Source organism: Helianthus annuus, chromosome 6 (assembly GCF_002127325.2).
Source record: "Helianthus annuus cultivar XRQ/B chromosome 6, HanXRQr2.0-SUNRISE, whole genome shotgun sequence".
Taxonomy (NCBI): domain Eukaryota; kingdom Viridiplantae; phylum Streptophyta; class Magnoliopsida; order Asterales; family Asteraceae; genus Helianthus; species Helianthus annuus.
Genome location: NC_035438.2, coordinates 68,894,107 through 68,917,285, shown reverse-complemented (window position 1 = coordinate 68,917,285; position 23,179 = coordinate 68,894,107). Strand labels below are relative to the sequence as shown.

The following is a 23,179-nucleotide window of genomic DNA, read 5'->3' as shown; positions in this document are numbered from 1 at the left end:
AAAAGTGAAGTCTTACAAAGTAGTTGTGCCAACTTGGAAGTGACTAATCTGTATAAGAAGTACATACATATCGAACACTATATCCAAGAAATATATAAAAGTACAGTCTCATAAATTGCCCCATTATGGGGAATCTAAATTGGACAAAAAGAAAACTTACACCAATGAAAAGGCATAAATAATAAAAAGGAAAAATATGTGTACTTCTATCTCTATCTTATGTCCAATTAAAAAAGGAATAAATCACTATAAATCACTACTTCTATCTCTAACTATATTCATTGTTAATGTATCTCTGTCATGATTTCATAACTATAGTACACACATCTAATAAATTCCAAATTGACTCTTTGCGTGTAATAATAAAAATATAAAATATATATATACACCTATCACATTTGGGTAAACAAAAAACGATGGAAAAATCAAAAGTTCAAATCTTTAAAGAAAATTGTAACTCCTTAAATAAAAAAAAAAATAATTATCTTCTATGTTGGTCAGTGTAGTACATTTAATGTTGATGTAAACTGATGTAAACAATCTAATTAATTTTTCCACCTAACATCATTTGATTGTCTATAAAATAAGGTGAAATGTAAACATTAGTTTCATCACTTGTTCACCATAAAGAACTAAAAAAAACAGCTTATTATGTCTAGTCCATCATCACCGGCGAACTCAAAACGGGTTACCAAACGATTACGGAGAACTCTTTCATTCGAACTCCAAACTCCAAAATCGGATTGCAACCCAGAGTGTTCTCAAATCACAAAAACCCCTTCCATTCCGTCAACGCCGCACACTGTTGAAGAAAATCTGGATATCGATGCTAAGCTTATAAGTGATCTCCTTACTAACACTAAACCTGAAGTAACAACACATGATGAGATGTCGCCAGATGATGAACTTTTGGATGTTGACTGGGGATCATTTTACTTCACCACACAAGTTACCCCCGTCAAAAAATCTTCATCTGTGGTGCTCGCAGACCAACCAAAACCAGTCAACGGCACCCAGGAGACCTCACCGGCAGTTGATCAAAAAACTATCGATGATCCTGAAGATGATCCTATAGATGATGATTACTCTTGTTACTCTCAAAACACCCTTATCTCGTGGGCCAACCACAACCCGTGGGAGAGTGAGCTTAGCCCAGAACCACTTAGCACTGAAATTGAGTATGGCACACCAAGATCGTTTCTTGACTAAATAGTGGTGTTTACATCAAGTTGCTATTATCGGTGTGAAAAAAAATGTGCCCCAATTTTCCCTCTCTCGTGCAATATAGGGGCTACTTTACTTATCCTATGTTGTTTACCATATCTAGTGTTGAAGTTATTATGTACTCAACTATTGAGATAAATCTATGTTTTTTCCAGTGTATCTTATTCAATAATTCGTGTCATTATTATATGATTTAAAAAAAAATGATATCTTAAAAAAGGGACATACATAGGTTACACACTTTAGGGAAAAAAATAAATAAATAAAAAAGAGTCACGTGATCAAATCTAAAAAAACATACAACGTTGTTGGGGAAAAAAATATATTCAAGGAACGTTCAAACAAAGGCACATGATCAAACACACATAGAACAAAAATGTACAAAAAAATCTCGCTGAAAAAAAATGTATCTCGGATACACCAAAAAAGTACAAAAATCAGAGGCAAAAAAAAATGTAACATGGTAAAGACAAACCAAAAAAACAACATAAAAAATTCTCAGATTCAAAACATCAAAAGTCTACATAAAATCTTAGGGGGGAAAAATGTAATATGGTAAAAACAAAACCCAAAAACCCATAACATAGAAAAATCTCAGATTCAACCAAACATCAACAAGTACATACTAGAAAATGTCATTAAACATACTAATAAGCATAATCCAACTAAGTACTAACTAATTCTTAATCATAACAAACAATCCTAACAAGTAAGCTGCCAAACACTAACGCTAATATCAGTAACCATATAACCCTATTCTTCTTCCGAATTTCTTGTTCGCGGGTAAACAGTTCAGCTTGCAGGTTGTTGATGTTCCTCAAAAGACCTGGTATGATCCTAGTTGACCGTAAGCACATCGGTGGGTCGACCCAACCAATGAAAGGGCAGTTGCTAGGCTACATTAAAAATAATGGGCAAAAAACACGATTAGAACACACGTTTACTTATTAAAACCAGGGTTCGAATTTTTTACCTTAAATGGACATGAATAGAACCTTCTTCCTGGGTTATCGTCGGTCCATGATGTCCGGATAACAGCAATCCTCCCACATGAACACCTTTTCATCTTTTTTGAGAGATAGATGAATTGTATACGAAAATGAGAGATGAGAAAATCATATATTTAAATATAGTTTGGGTAGTTGGAGATGGAGATAGTTGGAAGCTTGTAGTTGAAATGATGGATCTAATATAAAGATATGAACCAACCATTTGTGGGTCCCATTGTAAATATATCCTTTTGTCATTACTCACGTCCATGTACTTCCTACTTTTTTTACTTTTCATTACTTTTTTTAACAAATGGGGCTTACCCCCCCCCCCCCTAGGAAAAAGTTTACCACATATCTACTTGAATAAACCAAAACATAATAAAAAAAATAATAATACATCCCAACAAAGAAAGTAACAACACACAAACTAGATAGTTTTTTTTTTCCATTAGATATTACACCATAAAAAGATTACAAAAACATTAGACACATAAATTACTCCTTAGATAATGTTGATAACCTGATACACCTGATACTACACCTAATTTCTTATTAACCTAAAAACATACATACATCTTAAAAAACAACATAATTAATAAAACACACCAACAACACCTAATTTCTACTTGAGCTTGTTCATGTGAACCATTTTTTGCACTTGCATGGGTTTGCTGGCACAGGGGAAACTGATATGTTTATTGGGAAATATGAATCCCACTCAATTTCACTCATCCATGAGACATCATCAACCCAATCGCTGGTTGTGGGATCTTCAACATCTCTTTTTTTTGGGTATATTGTAGGCTCACCCTTGGGCACTACTCTTGGCTCCATCTTGACTGTAGCGTTAACAGTAGGCTCGTTTTTCGGTATTGCTCGCGACGTAGGCTTCACATCGGGTTCAACCTTGGGGGTCGAAAAACTAGTTCTCTTCCCGCGGGGGTGCCCATCACTGGTAAAAATCTCCTTAAGCGTACGTATGGGCATAGCGGGTAGAGGGGTTGTTTCAGGAATATCGCCAACGCCGACTGGAGTCGATGCATACTTTCGAAGTCTCTTGCCAACATTAATGAACTCATTTTTTTCAGGCTTGAGATCGATCGCCTCAACATCCGGAACTTTGGAAACCAAACATGGCCTCTTGTGCATTGTTATGCTTTGTGTGTGATAAGTAGGTAACAATGCTTTGGGGATATACACATTGGGGGGTGCTGAAACTTATTTATAATGAAAAAGGATGGTGGTGATTAGATATGAAAGTAAATGACAAATTAAATGTATCGCCAGGTAAAAAAAGGAAAAATTAACAAAAAGATACATCTTGTTGTATGTATTATGTAAAAATGTATCTACGGCTAGTGTTTTGTAAAAAAAATACAAACAGAAAAAAAAACACAAACTACTCTATGTGCATATAATTTTTTTTTGTTACTGGCTTTTGTAACGAAAAGGGTCATTTTCTAACTAATTATATACGTAAAATGGATGTAACGACCAAAATATGTAACATGGTATAAAAAAAACAAAAAATCCATAAGATTGAAAAATCTCAGATTCAAACACAGCAAAGAATCTACAAAAATACTCATGGTAAAAAAAATGTAACATAGTAAAAAAAAAAAAAAACTAAAAAATACATAGCATAAAAAGGTATCAGCTTCAACGAAACATCAACAAGTACATACTAACGAAAATATCATTAGCATACTAACAAAGGATAAATCCAACTAAGTACCACCCATTTCTTAATCTCAACAAACAATGCAACGTTTACTTCTAACACAACATTAGGGATATCATTTCATAATGCAACTGATCAGTTAAACCATAGTCATTAAACTTAAAACCATACGACATACCAAAACCACATACATCCTAACATGCAAACATATGCATGTGCATCGATTTTCAGATAATCTACACATGCAAACATGTGCATGTCCAAAAGGGGTGATCAAAGTTTACTTGCGCTCCACTAAAATGGAGACCAAAAAGCTGGCGTCATAAAAGTTTTCAAAACACGCACATCACACACATCAACATAAAAATACCAAATCAAGTGGACTCCTGACTCGCAGAGCTTGAGTCCTCGTCCTCGTTACCCGATTTATTCTTGTTCTTCTTTTTCTTGCAATTTCTTGAATCATGCCCAGTCACGTACTTCATACAGGTTCGGCAAAGCCTGGGTGTTTTGGGAGGTTTGACAGCAGAGTTGCTCGTTGCATCCTGAGGTGCTCTAGACAATCGCCGACGTTTGCCGCGTCCTTTGTTCCTGATCCCGTCTGGATTGTCGAGAGTTACGTCCCCATCTAAAGAAACACCAAGCAATTCTTCAACAGCAGCATAGTTATCATTGTTGGCTTCGTCATCAACTGGTCCTCCATTTAGTAACTTGCATTTCAGTTCCTTTATCTGCTCAGTGAAAGAGGAAAGTCCTCCAACATCACTTCTTAATGCGTCCACACATTCAGTTACGATCTCAAGAATCTGACTTCTCGCAGCAGCTTGTGGACGAGTGTCAACGCCATATCGACTCTCAATAGAAAATAAACTTTTAGGAAGCACGTCCTTAGACCAACGCTTAACAACATACTGGGCCGGGATTCTTTCAATATTGTTTACCCGGTAAACACAAAAAATGTGCCTACACAGATATCCAATACGGATGAAGTTGTTGCATGAACAAGATACCGACTGGTTACTCAACTCAAGTATAACCTATAAAAACACCAAAACACATAATTAAGCTTCTATGAAAAAAAGCATAATGAATAGCTTAAAACAAAAAATGCAACTATAAGGATACAGCAAAGTAGCCCAGCAAAGTTACCGTAAATGTGTTGGTTGCATTGTTACGTTTGTCCAATTGATTCACATAGTAAACACAACCATCATCACAATCCTCCGTGTTTACAATGTAACAAAACAGCTTCCCCTTGTATATCTCTTTTCTTACTTCTGTAGAAATTGCATGTGTATACAACTCAAAAGCATGCTTCTCAATAGCTAGGTCAGTACTGTCCATGAATACACTAGATGAAGTTTTAAACTCTGCAACACGTTGCCTGTAACGCTGATTGTCTATCCTAGTCTCGTAACATAGCATGAACTGAACTAGTGTGTTAGCGCTAGAAGAGTTGACCTTGAAGCTTGAGTTAGAGCTTTCACATCTTGATGTAGTCTTCATCAGACAACACATTGGGATGTCACGGAAGTAGGCAGGTACCCATTGGTCCCTAATTGAGTACATGTCCTTCAACCAGTCGTGATCTTGTAACCCATATTCCTCCATCAAAAGTTGCCAACGCGTCTCAAATGTAGATGGCTTCATGTGAATACTCCACACCAAACGATGCATCAATGCTCTTAGCTCAGAGTTTTATAACAAGCAATCTATACATATGAAAACACAAAAACTGTTAAAATAAATGAAACAAAAAAAAAACTTCTCAAAATAGATTCATAAATTAATAAAACCTTGGTGGGAAGTTTCTTCATAATATGCCACATGCAAAGGCGGTGCCGAGAGTCTGTGAAAACCTCTGAAATGGCAGCTTTCATTGAAGGATCCTGGTCCGTCAGAACTAACTTTGGTTGCTTCTTGTGTGCCTTCAGAAATGATTCAAGTAACCACTTGTAAGACTCAGTGGTTTCATTGAATAACAAGCCAGCACCGAATGTCACACATTGTTTATGATTATCAACGCCTGTGAAAGGAACAAAAATCATGTTGTACCTGTGCGACAAAGAAAAAAAAACAAAAGGTAAATAATATGTTAAAGGGAAAAAAAGTGCAACTATCAAAAACCTTACTTGTTAGTGTGATAAGTCGCATCAAAAGCTAACACATCCCCAAACACCTCGTAGTTTATCTTGGAAATTTCGTCTGCCCAAAAAATCGATCTCAATTGCCCTTTCTCAACAACAAACTCATAGTAAAAGTCTGGTAAGCTCTCAGATCTTTCTTTGAGACGATCTATAACAAGTTGCGCATCACGATCGCCAATATAAAGCCTAACCGACTGGCTCCAGTTCTTAAAATCAGTTGGCGTGCCACGTACATTGTGATGTCCACCCATCAGGGACACTAAAACTCTGTGAGAAACAATCGGACCAATTCTGTTCAAACTCATGTTATGGATAAACTGTTTCGATGCAAATGGTAGTTTCCTTGAAGTCCTACTTAGGTCACGATTGAAACGCTCAACAAACGGATGATTATGGTGCTCATTGAACCCTACCACTGTGCACGTAGAGCTGCCTTCACAAAACTTAACCAGTATACTAGCCTTGCAATCTGTCACTGTGAAATTACTTTGCCTAATAGTCAAGCTTGAATGCTCCAAAGTATCAGTTTTACGCTTAATCTATGGTTTTGAATATTTAGTACACCTTATGTACTGGTGAGTGACAACCCCCTTCCATCTCTTGGTTTGACCCTTACGAATAGAAAACCCAGAATACACAGCATAGTCCTTGTACATACTGAACACATCCTTCCACGTTTCATAAACAGAACCAACAACAGGCTTTAAAACAATAGGAACATTAGGACACCACATTCTAGTCCCATTGGGTGTGTGGTGAACATAAAATTCCTCGTCCGCATGAACACCTAGAAAAAATGTATTGATTAATAAATTATAACACGTATAGGTTAAAAAACAAATTTACTTGTAACATGAAAACGTAACAAACTGATACTGTAGTTTCCAAAAATACAACATTAACACGTTTTCCAAAAAATTCAAATAAAACGTGGAAGTACATTTTATTGATGACGAAAAAAGTGTAGATGCTATTGCATTTTTTTAATGGTGACCATATGTCATACTTTGTTAACGTATCCTTACTAAATTATTATTATGGTATGCGATAGTGTCCCCTTTTCAATACATACTATCATATATAACCTAACCATAGTACCAAGTTCAAGACCTTTGTTTCCAAAAAAATATAAAAACTTAATACAAGTGTAACGACATGTTTTCTAAAAGCTTGTTTCTTAAAAAAAAAATGGTTACACTTGTTTTTGCCTTGGAAAAAAAATACCACATTTTCAACCAAACTACCCAAAAAAATCATCTGTTTAATAATAATAATAATAATAATAATAATAATAATAATAATAATAATAATAATAATAATAATAATAATAATAATAATAATAATAATAATAAACTACAAACATTAAAAAAAATGGGGTGTTACAATAAAACTATAGATAAAAACAATGACCTGTGGATAGCAACTGAGTAAAAGTACAATCTTGAACACCATCTTCATCATCATTTTGTCCATTTTGATTCAGAAGAGAGGCTACACATAAAAAAAAAATAAGCAACAAGAATCCAATGTACATCTAAACAAAGAAATCCTTAATTTACACAACAGAAAAAAGAAAGGAACCAGCATGAATCGAACGAAAATCTACACAAGCATTTAAAGCTGTACATTTAATGAAACAGAAAATAACATCACTCACGTGGAATCTCTGAAGAAATAGGTTCAGGATCTGAAGAAACTCTACCCTCACCCAAAGCATCTTCATCTTCATTAAATGCAAAATGAAGTGAAAGATTATGTGGGACAACATTTAAGGGTGAACCGGGATCATCATTGAGGTTGGGTACCTCCGTACCGCCGGCAACAGTTAGATGTTGTTGGTTGTTCGAATCAGCCATGTTAAATGCAAAGTCTCTTCAATGGTGAGTAAGGATTCTCTCTTTAACACATTCTCTATGGTGTGAATAAATGAAATGAAAAAGCTGATGAGAAGATATGATATTGGAAGGTTGTGAGAGTAACAAGGGAGAGAAGAAGAAAGTCTCCCAAGTACTATAAGCATTTATTAAAAAGCATGACAAGAAGGAGGTTAGAAACAAGGAAGAAGTCTGCGTGGGCAGACATCACCATCCCCATCAATAGATGTCAAAAATGAAACATATAAAATGACTATCATGCCCTTGCTTCTTTCAAATAACAAATTAAACGTGGATCAATCCTAGCCACATATTAGAGTTTTCAGGGTTTAGTCAACTGGACTGAGTTTTCTCATTATAATTAGCCTATATATATATATATATATATATATATATATATATATATATATGAGAAGGATCAGTTAGGAACCACCCTTTATTGCGAGAACTGCGAGAACCAATGTGAACACAACCAAAAATACCTAAAAATAGCTAAAAACACACCAATTTTTTTTAATAATTTTTTTTATAAAAAAATCGTTGGATTTCGTTACAAAAAAAATATTTAAAATTTTTTTTGGCTACTAAAAGTAGCGATTTTAATGTAAAAAACATTAAAAAAAATTTGGGTTTTTTTTTTTATTTTTTTAGATTTTTTTGGGTTTTTTTGGGGTTTAGTTTTTCGCATTTTAGCTTGGGTGGGGGTGGGGGGTAGGTTTTTTTAGGTATTTTTGATTGTGTTCACATTGGTTCTCGCGGTTCTCGCAATAAAGGTGGTTCTCGCATGAACCTTACCCGGGCGTCGCTAAAATGAAAACCACCCCTAGTTAAGAGAACCACGAGAACCACTTTCCAACCATTGATCTTTGGAGATGGATGGATGAGATTAAAAGTTATAAAAACAATATTAAATTCTTTTTGTCTTATTATGTTTTTAATATTTAATGTCAAAAGGGCAGGTTAGTAAATTTGCTTGTTTTGTCTTATTATATATACTAGCGGTAAGACTCGTGTGCAAACACGGGTGGTTTCGTAGAAAACCATGCATAACACATATAAATGATGAATATGGTTATATTTATACACTTAGAAATAGATAAGTCAGTCGGTAAATACTTAAAGTTTAGAGTATAAAAATACAAAAATATACAATTTATTAATCTTTTGTAAAGGAAATAACATTTGCATTCATTCATGTTCCTTCTCCAAAAAAAAAAACAATATTTTAAATCAGCAGTCGTTTCAATCCCCTTCAACCTCCACAAAACACTATTTTAACCCAACAGTGGTTTTAAACCACCGTTTTAATCCAACAGCGGTTTCAACAACAACTTTCTCCACAACACTCTGCTTTAACCCAACAGTGGTTTCAAACATCTGTTTCCATTTGTTGACCAAAATCAACAGATGTATCAACAACTGTTTTATTTTCAAACATCTGTCCACAACAAAACACTGTTTTAACCCAACAGTGGTTTTAAACCATCGTTTTAACCCAACAGCGGTTCTAACAACAGTTTTCTCCGGAACACTCTGCTTTAACCCAACAGTGGTTTCAAACATCTGTTTTCATCCATCTGTTGACCAAAGTCAACAGATGTATCAACCACTGTTTTATTTTCAAACATCTGTCCACGACAACAGAGCTTTCATCATTTAAACACACCTTTTCCAATATTACAAGCTTTTAAACCCTCAAACCCGAATATTCATTAATTAATTTAAATAACAAACATGGTTAATAATTTTTAACACAACTAATTATATAAAACATGAAAGTGTCAAATAGAGATTACTATATAATAAACAAAGTTCAAAACAGCAAACAACATTCAGTAAAATACAACATAATAATTTCTAATCAATAGACGAAACAGTAGTCTCGATAAATAAAGCTTCTTTCGGACCATTGTAGTTATAAACATGTTGGAGGTATTTCAAAACTTGATTGCTCAGATCAACTTCAACCATATCCCCCCAACTTCAACTTCAACCTTAAATACTTAACGTTTAGAGTATGAAAAATACAAAAATATACAACTTATTAATCTTTTGTAAACAAAATAACATTTGTATTCAAGCATGTACCTTCTCCAAAAAACAATATTTTAACTCAACAGTCGTTTCAATCCCCTTCAACCTCCACAAAACACTATTTTAACCCAACAGCGGTTTTAAACCACCGTTTTAACCCAACAGCAGTTTCAACCACAGTTTTCTCCACAACACTCTGCTTTAACCCAACAGTGGTTTCAAACATCTGTTTTCATCCATCTGTTGACTATGCATCAACCACTGTTTTATTTTCAAATATCTGTTCACAACAACAGAGCTTTCATCATTTAAACAGACATTTGCCAATTTACAAGCTTTTAAACTCTCAAACCTAAATATTCATTTAATTAATTTAAATAACAAACATAGTTAATAATTTTAACACAACTAATTATATAAAAACTACAAGTATCAAACAGAGGTAACTATATAATAAACAAAGTTCAAAACAGCAAACAACATTCAGTAAAATACAGCATAATAATTTCTAATCAATGAGGGAAACAGTAAATAAAGCTCCTTTCGGACCATTGTAGTTGTCAACATGTTGGAGGTATTTCAAAACTTCATTGTTCAGATCAACTTCAACCATATCCCCGCAAATGTTTGTTATCAGCCACTTGTTGTTTTCAATTATATTAGTCCTTCGGCGCTTATCTTCATAATCGACTACACAAGGATTATCGAAAGCAAACACCTTGATCTAGCCTTCTTCTTCATATCTGAGCAAACCAACAGTTAGCTCATCACACTTTCCAATAACAATCAAATGCAGTCTGTTTGCGATGGTGAAAAAATTCCCTTGGCAAGGATTCACTACAATGCTCTCGGGAAAATGAAGCATTCTGAAAGTCTCAGAAAGAACATCGAAAGCAATGACGTTCCTCTCACCTAGTGGATACCAATAATTTGAAACCATGAAATATATGGTTTTATCAGCATGAATTCCTGGAGACCATGAATAACCGCTTGAACCATAATTATTTACGCTACCGAAATTTATTGTTCTCCATGACTCACGACGTCGTGAGTAAACACGAGCAGTAGCCACATTACCGTAACAACTGATGTGAAGCACTTTCAGATCATTGGATTGATCAAAATAAATTCCACCTGTATCAAAATTTCGATCATGAATATAATTTAAATAGTCGTCAGACAAAAACTTATAGCGCCTAGTAGTTGGATTCCAAAGTATCAGCTCACAACAAATCCCTTCATTGCAAACTAACATCAATCCATTAAATGACGATAGAATACGTAAGAAGGTAGGGTGGACATTGTTATGAAAACTTAAGGTTTTGCTTGTCCCGACATGCAAATTACCAGCTACTATGCTGTTAACGACAATTGACGTGTCTTTAAAGGAGAGTAGTTTCTTTTGTAGTGAATCTCCACTTCAGAGAGCATGGATCATCTCAAATGCATGACTTGACAGTTCCCTATAAAAAAATTTTGGAAAGACATTTCAAACGACCAATATCTTATGCAAGGAGCCTTGTGAAAATTTCGTCAACAATAATTTGAAACATAATGTTTTCCATTTTGCAGTGAAGAAATGCGTGTTTGAAAGCCAAAGAAATTGTAAAGATACTGATAAACAAAAAACTTTGAAGATGATTGAGTAGATGGATGAAAGCGGTAATGATGAAAGCAGTTTCCCAATGTATTTTATATACCCAATGAAGGCGGTTATGATTAAATACATCGTCAAACTAACTTAGTGTGTAAAGAATATGATGCGACGATGGTTAGGCTTTTAATGCAAAACATTTCAATACTGTGTTTCCATGGGAAAAGTATAAAATTACATATCAAGAAATCCAAAGGACAAATTTTAAACCTTCAAAAAAAAAGGTTATCATAATTACACTTAACCTCCGCGTTTACCATAAGACGCCTTTACCATAAGACAGAAGTGAGTGAGTGCATGCATTAATTGCAAATTACATATACCCAGGCATTTTGAATTTGAAATTACCGGCAATTTCAAAACATCTGCTAAGTTACACGTTTGCCAAAGGAAGGACTTTCAACCTCTGCTGGCTTTAAAGGATAGATATGGGCAGTTGTTGCGAACCTCTGTTAGGCAACAACAGATGTTGCCAATAGTACTCTTCATTTAAAGACCAACAATACTCTACATAGTAAACACATGCTTCTACAACTTCAGCAGACACGGATGTTGAGAACTTCTGTTAGGAAAAAACAGATGTTGGTAACAGTAGCAAGTCAAACAACCGTTAGATTAACAGAGGATTACAACTAAATAGATGTTCTCTTTAGGCAGACTTTACCTTTGACAGAGATTTAAAGTAACAGATGTTGAGTATTTGCAATTGAGAGGAGGAAATTCTTCAAAAAACTGTTGACTTACCAAATCATAAAAAAATAATAAAATTTCAAAACTATGGCATAAGAAAACAACAACAAAAAAAAAACTCTTAATAATCTTAAACACATACTTCTACCACTTCAGCGCACACGGATGTTGAGAAGCACCGTTAGGCAACAACAGATGTTGACAACAGTAGCAAGTCAAACAGCAGTTAGATCAGCAGATGATGATTTCGAGCAGATGTTCTCTTTTGGCAAAATTTAACTTTGACAGATCTATACAGTAACAGAAATTGATTCTTTGCAATTCTTCAAAAAATTGTTCAAGCACAATTCAACATCAGCATAATCTAAATCAAACTCAGAGACAATTTCACATCTACATCAATCTGCAATAATCATATGATATTTAAAATTACATAATAATACTTATGCACCTTAAAATTAGCAAAAATAAAATGCTCCACACACATTAATAGGATTAAAATTTAATTATGAGAATTAAAAGATAAACAATTACATCGAGTACTGAACAACGAAACTTTAAAATCTAACAACAACACCAAGAAACTTAGGAATCTAACAGCAAAAATTAAGTGCTTTTAGCTTCAACTCCATCGAGTACTGAACTTCTCAATGTATATCTTTGACAATCTCTATGAACTCCACGGAAGTATTGAAGGCATCACCATCAGGTTTCTGGAAACCTGCTCTCTCGTGAACAGACCAAGATGCAGTACATCAAAACACTTCTTCAGCAGTTGAAGAGTAGCCCTATCCTCGTATACTTAATCACAACTCGGGGGGGGGGGGGGGGTCATATTGATTTGAAGCCTATATATATAGGGTTAGGGTAAAATGAAAATGACGTGTGCACGTATATACATGTTTTTACAAAGAATCTAACACAGGATTCGGTTTTAAATTTATAAAAATGATTTATACTTCAACAATAAAACACACACGAAAGGGAAAGTGTACCCTATCATATATGTAGTAAAGTATCGGTAAAAACCAAGTGCCGATCCAAGGATTTGGGCAGAGAAATAATACTAGACCTTTTTCATTAAACTACCGGTAGGAAGATAAGTGGGTGATTTTTCTAAAAACTAAAATAAGCATAAACAAATATTTATAAAAACATAATAGACTCCAAATAAGAAAATAAGTATATAGCCTTGCTTTTTACACAACCAAAGTATATAAACTAAGTCGGTTTGTCACTTGAAACATTTGGTTAATTTTCCATTTTCAAGACAATTAGTATCCCTTTCGGGAATCCTAACATGACAATCATTCGGAAAGCTAAAACGATAAACACACTTTAACCATCTAAGATTGTTCTTTAACGTGCAATTGATAAATGTCTATGAAAATCCCCTAAAAATAAGTTAGTCATCCGTTAGGAGTTTTCTAACCTCACTTAATCAAGGAAAGTGACACCGATAAACACAATGCAACCACCGAGACAAGCACAAACTAGATTAAATCACAACCGAGTTCATTTTACAAATCTTGAACATAAATTCACCAAGATAGCAATTTTGGCCTAAACTACTAACTAAGCTAACAATTCCTGTCAAGAATTCATAACAACACCATTTAACCTGTTAAGGCCCTTACGTGAGGGAAAGCTTCCTTGATTAACAATAATTACCCCTTATTAAACCACTAACCATTTCTAGTATCATGGTTTACACATTTTAAACAAGTTAGACAAGTTAAACATGTTCAAAGTCTACTAATACATGATTAATTAAGCATCTTCTTACAAATATCTCAACTAAACCATATACTAATCATCCAAGATAATTACTTATAATCAAGAAATCAACATCAATAAACAAGGTTGCAAACTAATCATCAAGGATAACATAGAAAATGCTTCAAAGTGTCATTACAAACATAATTAACATAGTAATGGTTGTAATTAAGCAAGGGATACTAGTGTTTTTGCCCTTAGGCTTACAATAATACATAATCATCAATCTTAAATGCTTGAAACAAGAACAAAAACATGGAAAGATTGAAGAATCAAACCATAAACAAGCACAAGATTGAGAATCCGGATGATAACGGAGCTAAACGGCACAAGATGGCTTGAATCCGGGTAAAAAGCAAAGCCTCCGGAGCCTGAAAATCGCCTGTGAAGCTCCCAAAAGTCCAGAATTGCGAATAGAATGTTGCTGTCTATTTTTTATAACTTTTTTAGATCGCACGGTCGTGCCATTAAAATACACGACCGTTCACTTTTAAAATCATGTTCACCATACCGAGTGACATCATCAAGTCTTGGTCCGGTCTTCGTATCCGCACGGTCGTTCCACAGACTGCATTAGCGTGCATTGCCGAGAATAGGCTGGCACGAACATCTGAACGGGAAGTGCATTTTCGAGCTGGGGTGAGCCATCGAATCCGCACGAGTGTCACCAGACTGCATGGTCGTTCGGTTCCGAGATGGGTTTGCACTCCTGATCGCACTGGCTGTGCAATGCCGGGATGAGCTCAGTTGTCGGATCCGCACAGTGGTGCCACCAATTGCACGACCGTGCAACTCCCCCAGGTCATAATTCTTCACAGAAAGTCCGCAGCTCTGCCGTTTCGCCCGAAAAATCCTCGTTTTCATCATCTTCTTGTTTGGCACGCTGTTTTAGGCCTGTAAACACAAATACACCAAAACTCGTAAAATGGGGGTAAAATAGGGGAATAAAGTGTGTGTAATTTAATGAATATCAGAAAACTTCACAGAGTTGTAAAAAAATAGTTTTTGTTGATTTACACCATCATAAAAAACCTTTACAGTTGGTGTAAATGCAGATTCATGCTAATGCTAGCAGCTTTTTACAACAACGTAAAAAAGACTGTGAATACCGCTTCGGATTTTTTTACAACTGTGTTTGTAACATTTTAATTTATGTGTGTGCCTAAAATAGTGGCAAAACTCGCACAGAAAGTTGGAGTTCTCATAACTCAAGAGGGTTTCATCTTGACCTATCATAAAAAAACCCATATGGTTAAGTAAACCTTGAAAACTCCATCATAACCCTTGATTGTGTAAGATCTATGGCTCCCAATTTTTGAAAATATAAAAGTGATTAGTTGTTTTTTAAAAGCTGAATAAAGTTAGGACAAGGGTATTTTCGAAAAGTGGCTAAAAAAAGGACACAGTGAAACATGTAAACTGTAACACGTAGACATACAGTTACATCATATCAACCATGTAAACTTCTTGGCCCCATAAACATAGTGAGAACTATTTTTTTTGTGCATTCCCAATGTACACAAAAAGTCGGCATAAATACTATGGACTGTGCATGAGTTGTAATTTGTTTCATAGCCTTTTAAGAAAAAGTATGTTAGGTAAAACTATGAGAGCTTGTAAAGTGTTAGAATAATGTAAAAAAATTGTTGCATATGATGTTGCATTGTGTTACACAATTTGCATGTCCAATGTACTTTGTAAAACATAAAGGAAAATGGGCCAAAGGAAAATTACATATAAAAGATACAAACTTTGAAATCAATCTAGGAGTACAAACAACATTGTGGAAGTTACAACAGCGGAAATGATAAATCATAAACCATTCAATGGTTTTCTTCTTTCTAACTTCATATTCACGAGCTCTAACCTCAACTTGTAACTTGTTAATAGTCCTCAACAGTCCCGAATAATCATAACAGATGGGGGCACATGGGTGGGTCGATCCACCCCATACACGAACATCCACTGAATTGTAAAAAAAGAGAAAAAAATGGAAGATTAATCTAAAAACAATGTTTTTTTTTAAAAAAAAAATACCGCAAACATAGAATCACAAGTTGGATGATCATGCAGTATAACAACGAAACTTTAAAATCTAACAACAACACCAAGAAATTTAGGAATCTAACAGCAAAAATTAAATGCTTTTAGCTTCAACTCTATCGAGTACTGAACTTCTCAATGTATATCTTTAGCAATCGCCATGAACTCCACGGAAGTATTGAAGGCATCACCATCAGGTTTCTGGAAACCTGCTCTCTCGTGAACAGACCAAGATGCTGTACATCAAAACACTTCTTCAGCTGTTGAAGAGTAGCCCTATCCTCATATACTTAATCATCAACTTGCTTGATAAAGAGCTGCTTTAAATCATCGGAGCCTGCTGAAGTGTATACATTCTATACATCAAAATTCCAAACTTTATGCTTCTTTTAATACAAAAAAAGGCAGGAAGGAACAAACTGAATCTACTTGTATATCTTATTAAATAAAATCTTATCTTACAGCAGTAGCAGATCCTTTCTTGCGTTTAGTAGGAACCACTGTGGGTTCTACATCATCATCTTCTGCCCAAGTCAATTATAATAATCATTTAGTCATAAGCAAAAATTATTTTAACTGTACATTTAATAATCTTTCTTCGTGTTTAATTTTATTCCATCAATATCCATATTAACATATTCTAAAACCATTATGACTCCATAAATACTTCTACCACTGGTCGCTCGAAGAAAACAGAGCTGGAATATATCAATAGTTTAAAATCCACAAACCTAAAATAACCCGCTGATAATTGTATGAATTTCAAACAACTGTGATTAGACTGAAATATAAAGCGAAAATTAGAGTAGATCACTTTAAAACTAAAAATTCAAGATTTCAAAATTAGAGTAGCAAAAAAAAAACATACTTTAAACGATGTTGGAACAATGATGCCGGAAACAACTATAGAACAATCATCTGCTCAGATCATTCACAATTATCATTAAGTCATAACTCAGATAAAAAAGAATTAGTAAAAATAAAAAACCAAAGCAAACATAATTATATATATGACATTACCATCATCAAGGCAAACCACATATCCCCAAAATTTGTTCTGAAATTGGGTCAGAGAGAGCTTCCGTTTTCTCTTATCCTTTATGAACAAATGTCGACTATTGAGAAGAAAGGATTTTAGGGAGAGATACATTGGAAGTGTATAAATATGAAGAGTGAAATGAGAGAAAAAACCTTTATATAAGAAGATGATTGACAGAAGTGAGTGAGTGACATGTATTAATTGCAAATTACATATCCCCAGGCATTTTGAATTTGAAATTACTGGCAATTTCCAAATATCTGCTAATGTATACGTTTGCCAAAGGAAACATCTGCTAAGTTATACGCTGGCTTCAAAGGAAATATATGGGCAGAGGTTTTGGATGAGGCAGACGTTTAGACAGATTTTAAAATGATTTTATATATTAGGCTTTATGATGCAGTAATGACATAAGAAAAGCATTGTTGGACAGCCTCTCTGGCTGACACATCAGCTTTTCTTATGTCATTGGGATTTCTTCTTTTATAGAAAGTAAAGATTGTTTTTTATTACTTTTTTGTCTGATTAAATTAATTGTTTTTTATTAAAATCAGATTTTTTTAATTAAAAACATTTCAAAATCTGATTTTTTTTTACAAAAAACAATTTTTATCAGGATTTTTTTTTTACAAAAAACGTTTTTACGAGCCGGTTTTTTCACGAACCATTTTTTACGCCCCGTTTTATGCGCCTTTTTTACGCCCCGTTTTTACGCGCCGTTTTACGCCCCCGTCTTTACGCGTCGTTTTATCACCCGGTTTTTTTACGACCCGTTTTTACTCGCCGTTTTTTACACCCCGTTTTTACGTGCTGTTTTTTTACGCGACGCTTTTTACGCCCCGTATTTACGCGCCGTTTTTTTACACACATGTTTTTAAACTTTTTCTACGGTTTTAAACTTTTTTTTACGAAAACTTTTTTTACGGTTTTAAACTTTTTTTTATAAAAAATTTTTTTACAAAAAAAACTTTTTTTACAAAAACTTTTTAACAAAGAACAAAAATTTATACGAAAATTTTTTTACGGTTTTAATCTTTTTTTACAAAAACTTTTTTTACACACGTTTTTTAAACTTTTTTACGTTTTTTTTTTACGAAAACTTTTTTTACAGTTTTAAACATTTTTTTACAAAAACTTTTTTAACAAAAATTTTTTACAAATTTTTTATAAAAACTTTTTTCACAATAGACAAAAATTTATACGAAAACTTGAAATGGGTGGAGTAGCTATCCCCATGCCAAAAATCTTTACGGAACCTTCATAGATTTATCGAATCGGTTACTATTTCTGAATCTCAAAAATGAGAGAAAAATAACAAGGAATGGAATTTGATTAGTTGGCATGGATATAGTCACCATTGATATCGACACATCTGACAAATGTTCGGGAGTTCCTCTATGCAGGCAAACCTCCTGGCTGTCTCTGCACCCCTACCTCCTTTATCACTGAGCGGCTCCTTGGTTGGTTTTAACCTTTTTTTTTTACAAAAACCTTTTTTTACACACACGTTTTTAAACTTTTTTACATTTTTTACGAATTTTTTTTACGGTTTTAAACTTTTTTTTACAAACACTTTTTTATAAAATAACAAAAAGAGGAGAGAGAAATGTGAAGAGAGAAATTGAAAAGACTTTAAAAAGGAGAAATAAATGATTTGATGGTTCTGATTAAATGACTATATTACCCTTTTAGTTGTCATTATCTGATTGGTAGAGAGTGGTTCTCGCGATTCTCGCAACTGGGGGTGGTTTTCATTTTACCGGCCCCCATATATATAGGCCAGTTAACGTACAATACGACTTAACGTACATCACGTACGATAGGTAATTACGCACGTTCATTTGAAAATCACGCATGTTATAAACTAAAAGACCAAAATCACGCATGTTGGAAAACATTAATCACGCATGATGAAAACATTAATCACACACGTTATACACATAATCACGCACGTTGTCGTACGTGATGTACGTTAAACCGTAATGTATTTTACACTTTTCCTATATATATATATATATATATAATTAGGCTAGAATACAATGTATTACACGTTTTGAAAAATTTATGTTTTTATAAAACCCGTGTAGTACTCATACTGACTAAAATGTAATATAATTTGTTAACACATACAACCCTCAAAATATGCATTAAAAAATGAATTTTAACATGACAATTATAAATTCTTCCAAAATAACTTTTACAATATTTTTTAACTAGATATTAAGTTTTTATGTCACTTATATATCTAAATTCAATTAAGGTGTATCTAGTCCTTTAAATATTCTTTTACCACATTTAAGTTAGCTTAAAGTTTAGTTACACATATAAAATTTAAGAGCTAAAACTTTTTTTTTTATTTTAATATCACATATTTTTATTTTATTCTTTAACATATTGTATTTTTACCATTCAAACCATGTAACCACATTAAATATTTAAAAAGAAAAGAAATCATTCATTAATACCCTTCGTCCATTAAATTTAAGCATATACGCGTATTGGCTCTTTGTAGGCTGTAGCTTAGTGGCGGGTCCAATCCTATTTTGTGGGTTCACATGAACCCACTTGATTTGGAAAAAAATAAAAAAAAATTTGTAAGAACCTTGTATGATTTAAAAAAAATAGTGAGAATCTATCAAAAAGACCCACTGAAAAAAGTTTATGGACCAGCTTCTCACGTTTTTATAAATAAATTATTACTTTGTATAAAAACTTATATAAGGCTGAGGGAGGAATTTGGTTTAGGGGTGCTACACGGGTCGTGTTCGTGGGTTGGCGTGTCTAACATGACCAAAATCCAAAAAATTTATACGAACCTAAATCCGACCCGAACATGAAAATCTTGTCATACATATGAATCGAACATGACCCATTCAACCCGGATTTTCAAAAAAAAATTTTTCGCAAATTAATGTATTACAATTAAAATTTTACTAAAAAAAACACAAATGTATATAATACAATTGCATTTTAATTATAAAACTTAATGTTAATCTTTCTTTTTAAGTTATAGTTATGTATAAAATACACACCTAACTTAAAATTTATAACATAACCATATTGTAATATATATATATATAATAAATGGGCTAAATGGGTCAACCCGATCGGGTTGACTTGAATCCGTTTAGCTAAACGGGTTTAACCTGAATCTGACCCGAATCTATATAGACTAAACTAAACCCACGAATTTTATATTAGGTTTGTGTCATGTTTTCAGGTCGTTTCAGAAATTCACACTCCTATTTTAGTTGGAATAAAGTGTTAACAATAGAAGGGTGACTTGAGGAGGTTCATATGTTCATATACTTTTCACTTGGAAAAGGTGTCATGCATATTTTGGCTCTTTTCATCGTATCTTCTCTTTCGTCCCTACTAGTTTAAATAAGGGACCTAATATTAACACATGGAAAAAACTTATTTACACATGGTGTATATGGGTTGTATAATGTTATACGACCCGTATAGAATTTAAAAAACTAACAAAGTCTGTGCCAGCAGACTTTGTCAGTTTTTTTAATTCCATACGGGCCGTATAACATTATACGGCCCGTATACACCATGCGTAAATAATTTACCTGGTCATATACAATGTATACGAACGCTGTATACGGGCCGTATACTGTTATACGGCCCGTATTCTTCGAAAATTAGATTTTTCTCAAAGTATTTAAGGGATTTAAGGTGCCAATCACATGAGACATTTTACAGTCGTGAGGTGGTCAAACCTTTCTAAAAGTAAAAAAAATAAACCATTAACAAGTAACAAAGATTGAAGAACAAAAAGTCGCATCGTATGACTGTAATAAAACGGAAGCTATCAACGCGGGATTACGGGCATGGTGTTATTCTTTATTTAATATTTACAGAATAGAAGGAAGGGTGAGGTATTTGATGAGAGTTGTAAGGAGAAGTGTTGAGATAACGGACATCCATCAAGCTCAAAAAGAAAACTTGTGTTTCCCTCTCAATTGAATAGACAGACACTTGCTTCATAGGTCTCAATTGAATCGTCTCGAAAGTACTGAACAACCGAACTAACAGCTTCGGTTTCATCAGCCTGTACCGAAGAAACCAAATTCGCAACAATGAGTCTGAGTCCATTGTTTTATCTTGAGTCGTCGGGAAAACTTTTCCTTAAGGGAGGGTAAGTAGTATGAGTCTGAGTCCATTGTGGTTTGTGAATGTTTCTAATCATCATAGAAGACGTGTCGAGTTCTTCTGCTAGTTATTCGGAATGTTTTGAATCATCATTAAAATTAACAATGCGGTCTTCATTGAAGACGTAATTGCAAGACTGTTTGTCGGGTTTCCAATGCTCACACAGGGTGAAAAACAACCCTTGATGTTGAAACCGGTTTTACCTCATGAAAAGGAAAGAAACAATTTTTTTTAGAGAAGCGTTGGGATTCAAGGGTTTATGAGTCAAAGTTAACATTCAGATTCAGATTCAGAAAGCACATGATTTGTACTTGGTTTATTCTCTTTAATCTATTAGAACAATCCTTGTTTTGTCATGTACATGCGTTTAATTCCCAACATCCTTGTTTTGTCACGTACATTTTGTAATAAAATTTTCGTGCATTGAACCTAAAATCAGTTGTGTACGTAAATTCACCACTGGTTTCTACAGCACAAGCACATACACCGGTTTCCAGGAAGGGTTTAGAATATTTGAAGGAATGTTGGTTCAATACCAACTCATCTTTAGTAGTGTTTGTTTGAGAACCTGATTCAGATAAACAATGGTTCTCCAATTCCAGAGTAAGCAAATACACAATGGTTCTCCAATTCCAGATTAGTAATGAACGTTCAGTTGTGTACACAAATTCATCACCAGTTTCTATAGCACAAGCACATACACAGGGATAATGTTCTCAAAATTGAAGGAAAAGAAAAAATGGTTGCTGATATTTTTCACTATCAGGATTTTGTTGGTTTGTTTCTAGGTAGGGTTTAGAATGTTTGAAGGAAACTTGTGTTTCCCATAGTCACAAACGATTTCGTTTCAAATCAAGGGTCCCGTCATTACAACCACTTGTTTTCAACGGGGATGTAATGCAATGATTCCTCTCAATTGAATAGACAGACACTTGCTTCATAGGATTCACTTGAATCGTCTCGGAAGTACTGAACAACTGAAATAACAGCTTCGGTTTCATCAACTGCATCGTAGAAGACGTGTCGGGTTCTTCTGCTAGTGGTCGGGCTTCCAATGTTCACACAGGGTGATAAACAACGCTGATATGAACACAAACCAACTGCTTTATCTTGAGTCGTCGGGAAAACTTTTTCTCAGGGGAGGGTGAGTAGTATGAGTCTGAGTCCATTGTGGTTCTTGAATGTTTCGAATCATCATAGAAGACGTGTCGGGTTCTTCTGCTAGTTATTCAGAATGTTTCGAATCATCATTAAAATTAACAATGTTGTCTTCATCAAAGACGTAATTGCAAGACTGTTTGTCGGGCTTCCAATGCTCACACAGGGTGTAAAACAACCCTTGATGTTGAAACCGGTTTTACCTCATGAAAAGGAAAGAAACAAATTTTTTTATAGAAGCATTGGGATTCAAGGGTTTATGAATCAAAGTTAACATTCAGATTCAGATTCAGGAAGCAGATGATTTGTACGTGGTTTATTTTCTTTAATCTATTAGAACGATCCTTGTTTTGTCACGTACATGCGTTTAATTCCCAACATCCTTGTTTTGTCACGTACATTTCGTAAGAAACTTTTCGTGCACTGAACCTTCAGTTGAAGGAATGTTGGTTCAATACCAACTCTTCTTTAGTAGTGTTTGTTTGAGAACTTGATTTAGATACACAAATTCATCACCGGTTTCTACAGTACAAACACATACACAGTTAGGGTTTAGAATGTTTGAAGTATTCAGATTTTGTTGGTTTATCGGGTTCTATAACTACAATCTTTCCTACATTATTGAAAATTACTATATCACAAAGATTTGTTGAAAACCCAACTCTCTCTATAGATATGACTGAGAGTGAGGGTTACTCTGTTATAT

General features: G+C 34.1%; 2 protein-coding genes across 2 annotated transcripts; both read right to left on the bottom strand.

Annotated features, from left to right (window-relative positions):
- Window positions 1-4,271: 4,271 nt before the first annotated feature.
- LOC110944830 (protein FAR1-RELATED SEQUENCE 5-like) lies at window positions 4,272-5,574 on the bottom strand. Its single transcript, XM_022186474.2, has 2 exons — window positions 5,047-5,574; window positions 4,272-4,934 (listed from the first exon to the last, which is right to left on the bottom strand). The coding sequence occupies exons 1-2, from the start codon at window positions 5,572-5,574 to the stop codon at window positions 4,272-4,274; spliced, it is 1,191 nt and encodes a 396-aa protein (XP_022042166.1).
- An 8-nt stretch (window positions 5,575-5,582) lies between these two features.
- On the bottom strand, window positions 5,583-7,900 carry LOC110944831 (protein FAR1-RELATED SEQUENCE 5-like). Its single transcript, XM_035974175.1, has 6 exons — window positions 7,702-7,900; window positions 7,455-7,535; window positions 6,618-6,831; window positions 6,030-6,536; window positions 5,694-5,952; window positions 5,583-5,609 (listed from the first exon to the last, which is right to left on the bottom strand). The coding sequence occupies exons 1-6, from the start codon at window positions 7,898-7,900 to the stop codon at window positions 5,583-5,585; spliced, it is 1,287 nt and encodes a 428-aa protein (XP_035830068.1).
- Between the last annotated feature and the right edge of the window lie 15,279 nt (window positions 7,901-23,179).

Bases quoted from the DNA above. Each gene is read 5' to 3' on its own strand.
- LOC110944830 (XM_022186474.2), bottom strand. From the start codon at position 5,574: ATGCATCGTTTGGTGTGGAGTATTCACATGAAGCCATCTACATTTGAG. The intron at 4,935-5,046 runs GTAACTTTGCTG...GTGTTTTTATAG, and splicing joins ATGCAACCAACACATTTACG to GTTATACTTGAGTTGAGTAA.
- LOC110944831 (XM_035974175.1), bottom strand. From the start codon at position 7,900: ATGGCTGATTCGAACAACCAACAACATCTAACTGTTGCCGGCGGTACG. The intron at 5,953-6,029 runs GTAAGGTTTTTG...TTTGTCGCACAG, and splicing joins GCGACTTATCACACTAACAA to GTACAACATGATTTTTGTTC. The intron at 5,610-5,693 runs GTTTTATTAATT...TCATATGTATAG, and splicing joins TGAAGAAACTTCCCACCAAG to ATTGCTTGTTATAAAACTCT.